At 48.7% G+C, this 13,354-nt stretch overlaps 1 protein-coding gene across 1 annotated transcript; it reads left to right on the plus strand.

Moving 5' to 3' along the window:
* The first annotated feature begins 2,860 nt into the window (after positions 1 to 2,860).
* Positions 2,861 to 13,344, plus strand: LOC308470151 (E3 ubiquitin-protein ligase TRIM11-like). Its single transcript, XM_080993440.1, has 7 exons — positions 2,861 to 3,443; positions 4,967 to 5,062; positions 5,232 to 5,429; positions 5,843 to 5,901; positions 6,863 to 6,984; positions 8,091 to 8,123; positions 12,085 to 13,344. The coding sequence occupies exons 1-7, from the start codon at positions 3,015 to 3,017 to the stop codon at positions 12,627 to 12,629; spliced, it is 1,482 nt and encodes a 493-aa protein (XP_080849566.1). The 5' UTR covers positions 2,861 to 3,014; the 3' UTR covers positions 12,630 to 13,344.
* The last annotated feature ends 10 nt before the right edge of the window (positions 13,345 to 13,354 follow it).

The following is a 13,354-nucleotide window of genomic DNA, read 5'->3' on the forward strand; positions in this document are numbered from 1 at the left end:
GCCAGCCTAACCTCTCTGTGGCCTGGGACCTTCAAGATGTTTTTGTTTCAAGACCGCAAGTTCCTCTGTGGGACATACCAGGAGAGGCAGTCACGTAGGTACGAGTGTCCTAGGCCGTATAGGGCTTTAAAGGTTAAAACCAGCACCTTAAACCTGATCCCGTACTCCACCGGGAGCCAGTGCAGCTGGTATAGCACCGGGTGAATGTGATCTCACAGCGAGGACCCCGTAAGGAGTCTCGCCGCGGCATTCTGCAACCGCTGGAGTTTCTGGGTCAGTCTCAAGGGCAGCCCCACGTACAGCGAGTTACAATAATCCAGTCTGGAGGTGACCGTCGTGTGGATCACAGTGGCTAGGTCAGGGCGAGAGAGGTAAGGAGCCAACTGCTTAGTTTGGCGGAAATGAAAAAATTCCACCTTTGTTATAGCTGCAATCTGCGCCTCCATGGAAAGGGAGGTGTCAAAGATTACACCCAAACTCTTAACGGATGGTGCTGGCACTAATTGCACCCCCGCAAGAGGTGGGAGTTGCCCCTCCAATCCCATATCGTCCCGTCCCAGCCAGAGGACCTCTGTCTTCGAAGGATTTAACTTCAACCGGCTCCCACCTAACCATCCAGCCACAGCTTCCAAGCATCTGATCAGTGTGTCTGGGGCCGAGTCAGGGTGGCCATCCATCAACAGATAGAGTTGGGTGTCATCGGCATACTGATGGCAACCCAGCCCAAAACTCCAGACAAGCTGGGCGAGGGGGCGCATAAAGATGTTGAAAAGCATCGGGGAGAGTATCGCACCCTGAGGTACTCCACACACCGGGGAGTGGCGCGATGACAGTCCCCCCCCCAAGTGCCACCCTCTGTCCCCGACCAGAGAGAAATGAGCACAGCCATTGAAGGGCTGTGCCCTGGATCCCCACGTCAGCAAGGCGGTGGTCCAGGAGTTCGTGATCGACCATGTCGAAGGCTGCTGACAGATCTAGAAGAATCAGCAGCCCCGACCCGTCTCGATCCAGCTGCCTGTGGAGATCATCTGTTACGGCGACCAGAGCCGTCTCGGTCCCATGACCAGCGCGGAAGCCGGACTGGAACGGACTGTAGTTAATAGACAGGTCCATGCAGATCTGTCTGCAATGAGCAGGAACCAAGCGGTCACAGATCCATAAGGGTCTTTATGGGAGAAGGATCGTGAGAGAACTGCTTCCCATGGGACCAGGCAGGTTCCAACTCAAGGAGCTGGTTTGCCTACCTCACATTATCCATTAAAACTTCCAGTCCTGACTCGCATTATTCCAGTCTGAGAATAATAAATTTATTTTATTATTTATACCCCGCCCATCTGGCTTGGTTTCCCCAGCCACTCTGGGCAGCTTACAGCACATAAAAAAACACAGTAAAACGTCAGACATTAAGAACTTCCCGATACAGGGCTGTCTTCAGATGTCTCCAGAATGTTCTGTGGTGGTTTATCTGTTTGACAGCTGATGGGAGGGCGTTCCACAGGAACCTACAATGAATTCATTCTCATCTCATGCATGCGCAGTAGACATTGTAGTTCCCATGTCTAGTGACCCAACGGCACATCAAGGTAGCTCTCTCTCTCTCACACGCAAACACAGAGCACTTTGCCAGCTTTGATTAAAAGCTCACCTGCCCAACTCACAATTCAAGTGGCAGCATTAAGATCTTGGGACTATTTGCCCCACCCTCCCAAGACATTGGCGTGGGCTGTCCCTTCTCTCTGTCCCCTTCCCGCAATGGAACTTGTTCCCAAATTAATATGCTTAGAGCCACAGCCTTAAAGGAAATCCAGGTACTTCAAGCTGCTTCACAGAGGTCTGTCCCTCACTGGACGACGGCAGCGTCTCATGGAGGCTTGTGATGAATCAGCCGCCACAAGAGCCACTTGCACACCACCCCCGACGCCATGCTTCCCTGTGGAGTCAGTTTGCGTGTTAAGCTGCCAGACATCGAGCACTGAGGAAGTGTGCGATGGACACGCGTGTGTGCAAACAGCCCTTGAGACAATGACCGAGCCAGCTCTTGGCTTCAGCAGGACTGCCAGATAAGCTTTTGCTGAGAAATGCTCCTGGGGGACAAAGCCAAACTTCCCCCAAAAAGGCAGAGCTTCAAGGCCACCCTGCCTAGAAAGCCCACAATCTGGCCTGCAGGAGGCATCGCCAGGTAAGGAAGCTCAAGGTAGAAATCCCTATGATCAGACACCTAGGTTTCATTAATTGGTTACTCAGGAGGAAAGCTTCTCTGCCAAGACAGCGTAAAGGCTGTCATTTGACACAACGGCTTGCTCCCAGATTCAGTACTGCAAATGCATATATTATATCTACCCAGGTTTTAAACATTCTTTCATATGATGGATCATGGGGTCAACTAAATCTGTTCTGACTAGAAAACCCATATGCTTTGTCCCCACTCTCACTTATTCCCCCCCTCCATAGACTAGAACCCCCAGCCAATCAGAATCTTATTTCTCAGACCTTTCAAAATGATCCAGTCTCTACCCATAAATATTAAAAGCATTCACCTCTCTTTAGGTCCTTTCCCACTCATTCATCAGTTATAGGTGGGTGTGAGACAATGGTGTTAGATCAAGGACTGCGTGTTATCAGTGAGGCTGGCGATTTTGTCCAAACTCACTAAAAATAAGCACCATGATGGAGAGTTGGACGCTTCTCTTTACATCGAGGCTAAGAGCTGGAAATGGAGCAGTTTGTGGGGACGATGGAGTTAGGATTCATTCCTCGGTTTTCAAAGTAGTCTGAGGCTCACTTCTCTCCAGCTCTCACTGGAAATGGTTCATTAAAGGAGCAGCTGCCGAGCATTCCTTTTAAAATAAAGAAATTAATTTCCTCTACACGAAAGAGGCTCTCTGCTCCAGCTAACTTCCCAGCTCCATATCAGCAGAGATCTGGACACATTGTCTGAATTTCCTGGAAAGGAAACACACCCATTTGCAGACGGAAAAGTGAAAACGAAGCCAACTCTCCCTGGGGCGGTGGCCATGGCTGCTTCTGGGAGTCCTGTCGTGGATCTCTGCGAGGAAGCCACTTGCTCCATCTGCCTGGAGTGTTTCAGGGATCCAGTGATCATCCCGGAATGCGGGCACAACTTCTGCCGATCCTGCCTGACCCAGTATTGGGGGAAATCTGAGGGAGAGGCTTCCTGCCCTCAGTGCAGGAAAAGGGTGGAGCAAAGCAGCATCAGGCGAAACCTGCAGCTGGCAAATGTTGTGGAAATAACTAAGAAATTCAGCCTTCTGGGCAGAAAAGAGGAGGCAGAAGGAAAGGGGAGAGTTTGTGAGAAGCACCAGGAGCCCCTGAAGCTCTTCTGCAAGGAGGATGAAGCCCCCATCTGTCTGGTTTGTGACAAATCCAAGGAGCACAAAAGCCACAAGGCGGTTCCTATAGAGGAGGCATCCCTGGAGTACAAGGTAGGAAAACACTCTAGATCAGTGGCGTAGCATTCCTTGCTGGTGCCCGGGGCATGCCGCACCCCATGGGGACAAGTTGTGCCAGTGGAGCGACCCCCAGTAACTGGGGCTAGGGGGGGGGCATTGCACCGCCTGCTCAGCCATGCAGTGGGGAGCTCGGCCAGCCAACGTGGCTGATGCTGCCTTGCTCTGAGGGGTGCAAGTCTCCCAGTGCACTGCAAACCCAGCACCGCTTTGTGAGATTTGCAATAGCTGTGTGCGGCTGGCAGGGTGCCAGCCTGTTAGTCCTTCAGATGGAAGACGTTGCGCGAAGGACGCAACAGCTCACAACAGGTGCCCCCCAGGCTGGCCCATGCTATGCCTCTGCTCTGGATTTGCTTGGGGGATGGAATAGCTGTAGGAAAGCCAGGCTTGCAAGATCATAGAGTTGGAAGGGACCCAAGGGTCATCTAGTCCAACCCCCTGCAAGGCAGGAATGATGCCAAGGTACTCTTGAAATAATGTCTTCTCCCCACCCCCTCTGTCAGGAGCCTTTGTGCAGCCTTGTGAAACTTCTGAAAACACTAGTTGATAAACGTTTCATCATCTTTCGAGGGATTAATTTCCCTCTATGTCCCCCTGCAGCATATTGGAGTCACTCCCCACAGTTCTTCCTCTGGAAGCAGCTCCCAGTGAAGGCTCCTAGAACTGGAAGGTGGGGCAAGGCAGGGGGCAGGAATGAAGGGGAACCTCCGGAAGGACCCGGGAATGTGGGGCAGGGAGCAAGCATATGATTCAGTTGCCTGATAGGGGCGGGTCCAAGATGGCGACGGCTTAGCAAGCAGGCTTCGGAGCTCCGCAGATAACAGGACTGTAATTAGCATTGACTGCCACCCAGGGAAGTAATTTTTCCTTTTTTACTTCTCTACTTTTTAACTTACTGAGAGTCTAACAGCACCTCCTTGTCTATGCTATGAGAAACATCCTGGGCAAGTTCTGTGAAGCATTTTGGGCAGGCCGCCAGCTGCTAGCTATTAACCACCAACTCCCTTCTATACTTTGTCCCTGAAACTCCTGGCATTCCCCACACAGAGAAGCTCTTAAATTGAACAAACTGAGCACTTTCTATTCTTTTCTCTCTTTTTTGGTTGGGGAAACCTCTCCTTGTTTACTCCCCACGGTGACGCTATGCCTGCTAGTAAACGCCACAGGGACCCAGAGGATGTAGCTCTCTCACCGGTTCCCAAACAATCTAAAATAGAGGACTTTTTTAACAAATCTGCTTTTACAGTTCCAACAAAAAACCGGTTTTCTCCTCTTGAAGATGATTGTGAGTGTGGGGAGAGTATTCAAGGTGAGAGCGTGGAACTGGATCCAGCAATGGGGCAAGCTGATCCTGTGCTCCTCAGAGAGGAAGGAATAACAAGTAGGGAGATCACCCAATTAACTCTAATTGCAAGAACGGTTGAGCATATCTTCCAGTTGCCTGATATTACTAAAACGCTCGAAAAAGCAAGCCAGCTGGGATTTTCTTTTCTTTTCAGGATCAGATCAGCAGATGCCTAGACAACGTGAGGAAGGAGAGAAAGAAAATTCTGATGTTTAAAGCAGATGCAAGAAAGGAAAGCCAAGACCTGCTTGTAAGCATCACTGTTATTTGAAGGTGAAAAAGTGCTGTAGTCTTAAATCTCTCTAAAATGTCAGACATGCCCTTCCAAGTGAATTCTGGTATCTGGCCTCTTCATTCTTCAACATTATGCCTGATAGTGGCCTGCGGTTCTCCTCCTCTTTCTCTTTTTGCTGCTGCAGAAGCAAATGAAAGCAGAGAAGGGGAAGTTAGTGGCTGAGATCAGGCGAATGCACCAGTTTCTGGAAGAACAAGAGAAGCTTCTTCTGGCCCAGATGGAAGAGGTGGAGAAGGAGATTGCAGCCCAAAGGGAGGAGCAGCTGGCCAGACTCTCCAGGGAACTCTCCTCTCTTGACAGCCTCATCCAGGAGATGGAGGATGTGATGGGACGATGAGCTGCTTGTGTGTAAAATCCTAGTCCCTCAGAGTTTGGTCAAGTTTGCAAACCTCTGTCTGTAACGGAGCCCCTTAAACATGGCTCCGTCAGTCGCTGGCAGATTCCGACAGTGGTTGCTTTCGGAATCGCTTCCAACATAAAAGCTCCTTAACGGAAACACGTCTTCTGGACTCTCTGCGTGACAGTTTCCGGCGAGGAGTGGGTGTCCCTACAGGAGGTCCTGAAACCTCCCCACTGTTTTCGCTGGAAGTGTCTCTGAGCCATCCCTCCAGCTCCCTTTCCCTCAGCTCAGCTCCTCTCCCCCTACTGGTTCCCTCTTCAGCTGCTGAGTCTCTCCCAACCTGTGTGAGCCCTTTCACTTCCCTTCCTTCCGATGGCAGTTCCCTGACAGAGGAGAAGCTTCAGGAACCAGCGAGTGAACTCCTGCAGGTGAGGCCTCATCCTGATGTGAGAGAGTGGAGTGGGCTGCTTCAGACTGCAAGCATTTCTTAGCCCTTCCCCACATAAAAATAATGTTGTAAGAGAAACAAGCAGTACATAGGAGCCCACTCTGAGGGGATGAGATCCCTTGGACACCCCAATAAAATATTTGAGGGGGCCAGCCCCCCCAATAATTGACATTTCTGTTGAAATGGGGTGTGTGTACTGCATATTGTGATTGATTATGTGGGGCGTAGCTTACCTGCCCACCCCCCAATATTTTCTTCAAGTTGTCACTAGATCAAACCACGGGCCCTTTCCTTTCTGCTTCCTGTTCTCGCATTGGCCAACCAGAGGTCTCACGGAAGCCCACAAGCCAATAGGGCTCTGTATTCAATTAACCTTTACTCAGAGTAGACTATCTTAGGTTCATTAATTTCAGTGTGTCTGAGTAAAAGCTAGTTGAATACAACCGATACTGCCTCCAACGCAGCTTCTTTAATATTTGCATATATCAGCTTCGTCTTTATAAGAGGGGCAAGGTGTGGAAAGCTTGAAACTAGAAACCAAGAAAGCAGAAACCAGGGACTTTCCTGGATTTACAAAAGCCATCCCGGCAGCTCTGTATAGGGAAGTTTTTAAATGTTTCATGTTTTACTATGTTTTTATATATGTTGGAAGCCACCCAGAGTGGCAGGGGCAACCCAGTCGGATGGGCGGGGTATAAATAATAAAATATTTATTTATTATTTACCTTCAGTCTCATATTCATATATTTCCTTCAGTATATTTTGGAAGCAAGTGAGTGTCAGTTTTCCTTCAACTTGTTAGGTGCTCTCTAGATGATCCCTTTTGCCATAGGAAAAAACCTGCTCCCAAGTCTCCAGGATAAACGTATATCCATCATGCCTTTATTGTCAGGATGAGACGCCTGCCTTGTCAGAAAGCTCCTTGCATTGGAAGAATGGAGGCGTGACTTTGTTCTTCTCCTCCCAGGTCTCAGGAGAAGGAGAACTTAGAGGATCCTCCTGTGGCTTTTCCTCCTGCCCTGAAGTGGAGGATCTGGGACTTCTGCGATATTAATCCCTTCCTGGAGCGAGTCATGGAAAAATTCAGAGGTAATAAAGAAGGGCTGAAAGGATTGTTTAATGGATGTTTAGAAGTGTTCATGACAGGCTCCAAGTCATATGAATTATTAGCCATGCCAGGAAAAATGGAAGTTTATTTATTCTCTTTCAATATCTAGAGGCCATACTTTCACATGCGAAGACTCAGAGCTTATGCTGCTTTCTTTACGCAATCACAGCTTTACGCGGATCGCTATAAAATAGAGAGCGGGCAAGAAATTATCGTTTACTGGGCTTCGCCTCTGCCTTGTTTATTGGGCTCTGAGAGGCTCCATCAAGATCTTATGGGAACATGCCAAATCTCAGATGGAGTACAACCCTCACATAAGTTGCGAGTTGTCTGTAAAAAGTTGTACTTGACCTCTTCACATCTCTCAGCCAGGCCTTAGGTGCTTTCACGCATCTCACCCATTTCCCAAGTATCTTCACCTACACCCCGCGACGGGGTGAGCTCCTGTTGTTTGGTCCCCGCTCCTGCCAACCTAGCAGTTTGTAAGCACGTCAAAAGTGCAAGTAGATAAATAGGTACAGCTCCAGTGGGAAGGTAAACGGCGTTTCCATGCGCTGCTCTGGTTCGCCAGAAGTGGCTTTGTCATGCTGGCCACATGACCCGGCTCCCTCGGCCAATAAAGCGAGATGAGCGCCGCAACCCCAGAGTCGGCCACGACTGGACCTAATGGTCAGGGGTCCCTTTACCTTTACCTTTAAACTACAGCCGTACCTTGGATCTCAAATGCCTTTGCTCCCAAACAAATCGACTCCCGACTCCTGCAGCCAATGAGAAACTGTGCTTTGGTTTCTGAACGTTTTGGAAGTTGAATGGACTTCCGGAACGGATTCCATTTAACTTCCAAGGTATGACTGTACAATCTCATGAGTTCGTATTGTCATTACTAGATGAGTTATCAAGACAGGTCTTTAAGCAGAGGCTTGACAACCATATGTCAGGAATGCTCTGATGGTGTTTCCTGCTTGGCAGGGGGTTGGACTCGATGGCCCTTGTGGTCTCTTCCAACTCTATGATTCTATGATTCTATGATTCTATGATTCTATGACAGTGGCAAGATGCTAAATCTCTGTTCTCTTTTCTCTTGCAGACACACTGAGATCTGGACTTCAGCAGCGAAAAGGTAAATGTCAGGGTTTAAAGGAGGAACAGTTTCAGGAGTAATGGAATCTGCTTCTCAAAAGACCAGGCTACTGTGGATCTTCTGTCCATCACCCACCCCAGTCCAGTCCCCCTTTGCACTTTTCATGTCTCCTTTACAGTTTTTTGTCACTTTCAGGAAGTGATAAATTGTACTTAAGGTGTTTTACTCTCCCAATTTTCTTGTCAGTGAGAAGTTCACAGAGGTTTCCTTTTGAAGGATATCATTGGAGGTTTATGACATTTCATCCTTTTTGAGTTTTTTATTTACCAGTATCAATAGATTGACAGAGCTTAAACATTCACAACAGGCAAGTCCACAGATTGGCATCAGAGAGAGGCAGCCAGGACCAAGACGACAACAACAACAACAACAACAACAACAACAATAATAATAATAATTTATTATTATTTATACCCCGCCCATCTGGCTGGGCCTCCCCAGCCACTCTGGGCGGCTTCCATAAAAACCAAAAATACAGTAAAATATCACACGTTAAAAACTTCCCTGAACAGGGCTGCCTTAAGATGTCTTCTGAATGTCAGGTAGTTGTTTATCGCTTTGACATCTGCTGGAAGGGCGTTCCACAGGGCGGGCGCCACTACCGAGAAGGCCCTCTGCCTGGTTCCCTGTAGCTTTGCTTCTCGCAATGAGGGAACCACCAGAAGGCCCTCGGCGCTGGACCTCAGCGTCCGGGCAGAATGATGGGGGTGGAGATGCTCCTTCAGGTATACTGGACCGAGGCCGTTTAGGGCTTTAAAGGTCAGCACCAACACTTTGAATTGTGCTCGGAAACGTACTGGGAGCCAATGTAGGTCTTTCAAGACTGGTGTTATATGGTTTCGGTGGCCGCCCCCAGTCACCAGTCTAGCTGCCGCATTCTGGATTAGTTGTAGTTTCCGAGTCACCTTCAAAGGTAGCCCCACGTAGAGTGCATTGCAGTAGTCCAAGCGGGAGATAACCAGAGCATGCACCACTCTGGCGAGACAGTCCGCAGGCAGATAGGGTCTCAGCCTACGTACCAGATGGAGCTGGTAAACAGCTGCCCTGGACACAGATTTGACCTGTGCTTCCATGGACAGCTGTGAGTCCAAAATGACTCCCAGGCTGCGCACCTGGTCCTTCAGGGGCACAGTTACCCCATTCAGGATCAGGGAATCCTCCACATCTGCCCACCTCCTGTCCCCCAAAAACAGTACTTCTGTCTTGTCAGGATTCAACCTCAATCTGTTAGCCGCCATCCATCCTCCAACCGCCTCCAGACACTCACACAGGACCTTCACCGCCCTCACTGGTTCTGATTTAAAAAAGCGGTAGAGCTGGGTATCATCCGCATACTGATGAACACCCAGCCCAAACCTCCTGATGATCTCTCCCAGCAGCTGCATGTAAATGTTGAAAAGCATGGGGGAGAGGACAGAACCCTGAGGCACCCCACAGGTGAGAGCCCAGGGGTCTGAACACACATCCCCCACCACCACTTTCTGAACACGGCCCAGGAGGAAGGAGCGAGACCACTGTATGACAGTGCCTCCAGCTCCCAGCCCATGCAGACGGTCCAGAAGGATGTTATGGTCGATGGTATCAAACGCTGCTGAGAGATCCAGCAGAACTATGAAACAGCTCTCACCTTTGTCCCTAGCCCACCGGAGATCATCAATCAGTGTGACCAAGGCAGTTTCAGTCCCATGATGAGGCCTGAATCCCGACTGGAAGGGATCCAAATGGTCCGCTTCTTCCAGGCGTGCCTGGAGTTGTTCAGCAACCGCTCGCTCAATCACCTTGCCCAAGAATGGAAGATTTGAGACTGGGTGATAGTTGGCCATCGTGGCCGCATCTAAAGATGGTTTTTTAAGAAGCGGTTTAATAACCGCCTCTTTCAGCGGGTCTGGGAAGGCTCCCTCACGGAGGGAAGCATTCACCACCCCACGAAGCCCATCGCCCAGTCCTTCCCAGCTAGCTTTTATAAGCCAGGATGGGCAAGGATCCAGGAGACAGGTGGTTGGTTTCACTCGTCCAAGCACCCTGTCCACATCCTCGGAGGTAACAGATTGGAATTGATCCCACTCAACTTGACTCGACCATGACATGTTCTCAGCCAATAGAGCCCAAACTCCACTCCCTCTTTCTCCTCCTTTGCTATACACTCAAACATTAATTTTTATTCTTGACAGACTCCTGATAACATCGTCTTTAGCTAGTACTTTTTTTTTTCTTGGTGGGGGGACATGCCTCCAGATACCTTCTAGCTATTTTTTTGCTATTTAGCCAGAAATCTCTGCGACAACAATAACAAGAGACCTGGCAACTGTGGCGTTCGTACGGAGCCCCCGGTCGTCTCACGGACTATTGACCCGTACACCACTAATCCGCTGCCACCAACCAGGTCCTCCCTGGTAAAATCACTTCAGTCTCAGTCAGCTTTTCAATTAATAAAGAAGAGTGTATTGTTTTTCAGACACAAACAAAACTTTTACAGCATTCCAAACGTTGTTGCTCTTTACTTTCTTATTTTCCTCTCTCTATCTCTTCTACCTCCCAACACTCAAGAACCCACAGCCCTAACTGTCTCTCTATTACCAACTGCCTTTCCCAACCAGACAACCCACGAAAACCCACCCACTACCCACCAACAACTCCCAACGAACTCCTCCCAGAACTGGTTTTATAAACCCACTGACTCCACCCCCCTGGGTCCTGTCTGTGCAACCTATTTAACTATTACCCCTCCAGCACTCTCTTATATATGTTAACGTCACAGTAACTTTCCTAAGCCGATTTTTACGTATATGAGGAACAGAGAAGAGAAAGATGAGTCATATAGCCTATCTGGTGTGGGGAGCCAGGATGGCGTCTTTGCATTGAAGGTGAGGGTGGGAACAGCACCTCCTAGGTGTTACCGGGTTTGGCTTTAATAAAGTAATTTAAATACAGTCATACCTTGGGTTACAGATGCTTCAGGTTGTGCATTTTCGGGTTGCACACTGCACCGAACCCAAAAGTACCAGAACGGATTACTCCGGGTTTCGGCGCTCGCGCATGTGCAGAACCACTAAGTCACACTTTGCGCATGCGCAGAAGCGCCGAATTGCAACCCCCATGTGCACAGACGCGGCGCTGCAGGTTGCGAACACTGCAGGTTGCGAATGTGCCTCCCACATGGATCACGTTCGCAACCCGAGCGTCCACTGTAGTTAAAGAGACTTCTACTGTATCTCTCCCTTTATCCTGGGAGCCCGGGGGGGTTGCATTAAAACAAGTCATAGCAAAAGGAAACAATATCAACAATGTAATAGATGTCAATTTAAAATATAGAACTATCAATTTTCTGCTTCACTCTAAACAAACCAATTTAAGTTTGTTCTTGGTTGACCGCTCACGTCAATAATTCCAAGCAGAACATTTTAGACAGGGAGTATCAATCAGAGGACAGAAATACATTTTTATGTATTGTTCTTTTTATAAACTACCTGGAAAGATGGGGCATAACATGCTTTAAATATGTAACTGAAAATTGAGAGCTCCTGCTCTCAGTTTTACCTGGCATGTCCAGCATGGTCTGTCATGTGATGTGAGGTAAAAGATTAAGATGTGAATGAGAGTCCCTGCTTTGACTCTCTTCTGCCATGAACTGTGGGGGGTGGGGGTGTCCTTAGACAAGCCACTGCCTCTCAGCCTCAGTCCTCCCATATGAAAAATGGGCATGCTAAGCTTGACTTAACTTACAGGGTCAGGTTCTATATAGATAATGTGTGAACCCTTGAAAGAACTGCAAATATTTCAAGAATCATTAAGAACTTGATGAACATCCCTCTCTCTCGAATACAGAGCCATGGAGTCCCTGTTCATTTCAGAGGGGATGCTGTTTCTGTCACGTGCCTAAGGAAAAGTCAGCTTCCCCGTTGATGTCGTTTCTCTTCTCTTTCCTCCTCTGCCCCCACAGAAAACATAACTTTGGATCCAGACACAGCACATCCCCTCCTCACCCTGTCTGAGGATCGAAAGAGTGTGAGAGATGGAGAAGTGCGTCAAGCCCTGCCAGACAACCCTGAAAGATTTGACAGATATACCTATGTGCTGGGATGTGAGGGTTTCACATCAGGCAGACATTTCTGGGAAGTTGTTGTGAGAAGAGGGGAGGAATGGGGGGTGGGGGTGGCCAGAAAGTCTGTGAAGAGGAAGGGTCTTTTCTCTTTTGGTCCTGGGGAAGGCATCTGGTGTTTGGGGAAGTGGGGCGGTGGGTATCAGAACTTTGTTCCAAGACAGGAGCCAAAGTGGATCCGAGTGACCCTGAACTGTGAAGGGGGACGGGTGTCCTTTTACGATGCAGATACAGCAGTCCTCCTCCACTCATTCTCAGCAGCCTCCTTCTCAGGAGAGACCCTCCAGCCCTTCTTTTATGTGGCTGCCAAAGGCCACCTTACAATCTCTGAGTGTAGAGACAGACTAGCTTCTCAGTTCGCCGCTTTTCCGTGCCAGCAGTCCTAAATCAGCAAAGCGATGCGCAACATCAAACTGCTTCAAGAGCTTTGACCCAGACAACAAAGGCAGTAACTCACAGAGGCAATTAAGTACAGACAGAAATATTTCACTACCGGGTCATAAAAGCTTAATGGCTCCCATTTACAGAGTTCGTCTCACTAAGAGTTTCTTCCTTAGAGTTTCCCAAGCTTTGCTTTTTGCGACCCACAATGCCCTGCTCTTCCCTCTCTGTCAGCTTGCCAGATAAATGCATACTAAACACACTTTTCATACAGCTGCTGTAAGAACAGAAGCAGCTCCTCTCCCAGATGCGGCCTTGACGAAAGATAAACATCCAGCTTTCTGACCGCTTCTAGCAGTTTTCGGAACCTTCTGGAATCTTCAAGATCATTCAGTTAGTTCTGGAAAGAATGAACGCTCACCCTCACCCCAACCACTCATCACCATGATGACATTTCAGTCGTCTCAACCAAAATCCATTTCCTTCAATTTATGTGGCAATTCGGCAAAATCTCTCTATTCAACGAGATCCAAAATTTGCGCACGACTCACCTATGCATTCGCAGCCTTGGGCAATTTGTTGAAACAAACAAACAAAAAATAGAAAGAAGGGGGGAGACTGCAGGGCGGGGCGAGTCACTGTCAAAAGGGGCTGTGTAACATGCCTGAACTAATGTGGAAATATGTTTCATGTGTTAACATCTTTGATTTTATTAAGGATACTGCTACTA

The sequence above is a fragment of the Podarcis pityusensis genome (genome assembly GCF_964106645.2).
Source record: "Podarcis pityusensis genome assembly, chromosome: 2".
NCBI classification, from domain to species: domain Eukaryota; kingdom Metazoa; phylum Chordata; class Lepidosauria; order Squamata; family Lacertidae; genus Podarcis; species Podarcis pityusensis.

Coding starts and splice junctions, on each gene's coding strand:
- LOC308470151 (XM_080993440.1), top strand. CDS start 3,015: ATGGCTGCTTCTGGGAGTCCTGTCGTGGATCTCTGCGAGGAAGCCACT. Junction 3,444..4,966: donor AGGCATCCCTGGAGTACAAG/GTAGGAAAACAC, acceptor TTTTCTTTTCAG/GATCAGATCAGCAGATGCCT. Junction 5,430..5,842: donor TCATCCAGGAGATGGAGGAT/GTGATGGGACGA, acceptor CTGACAGAGGAG/AAGCTTCAGGAACCAGCGAG.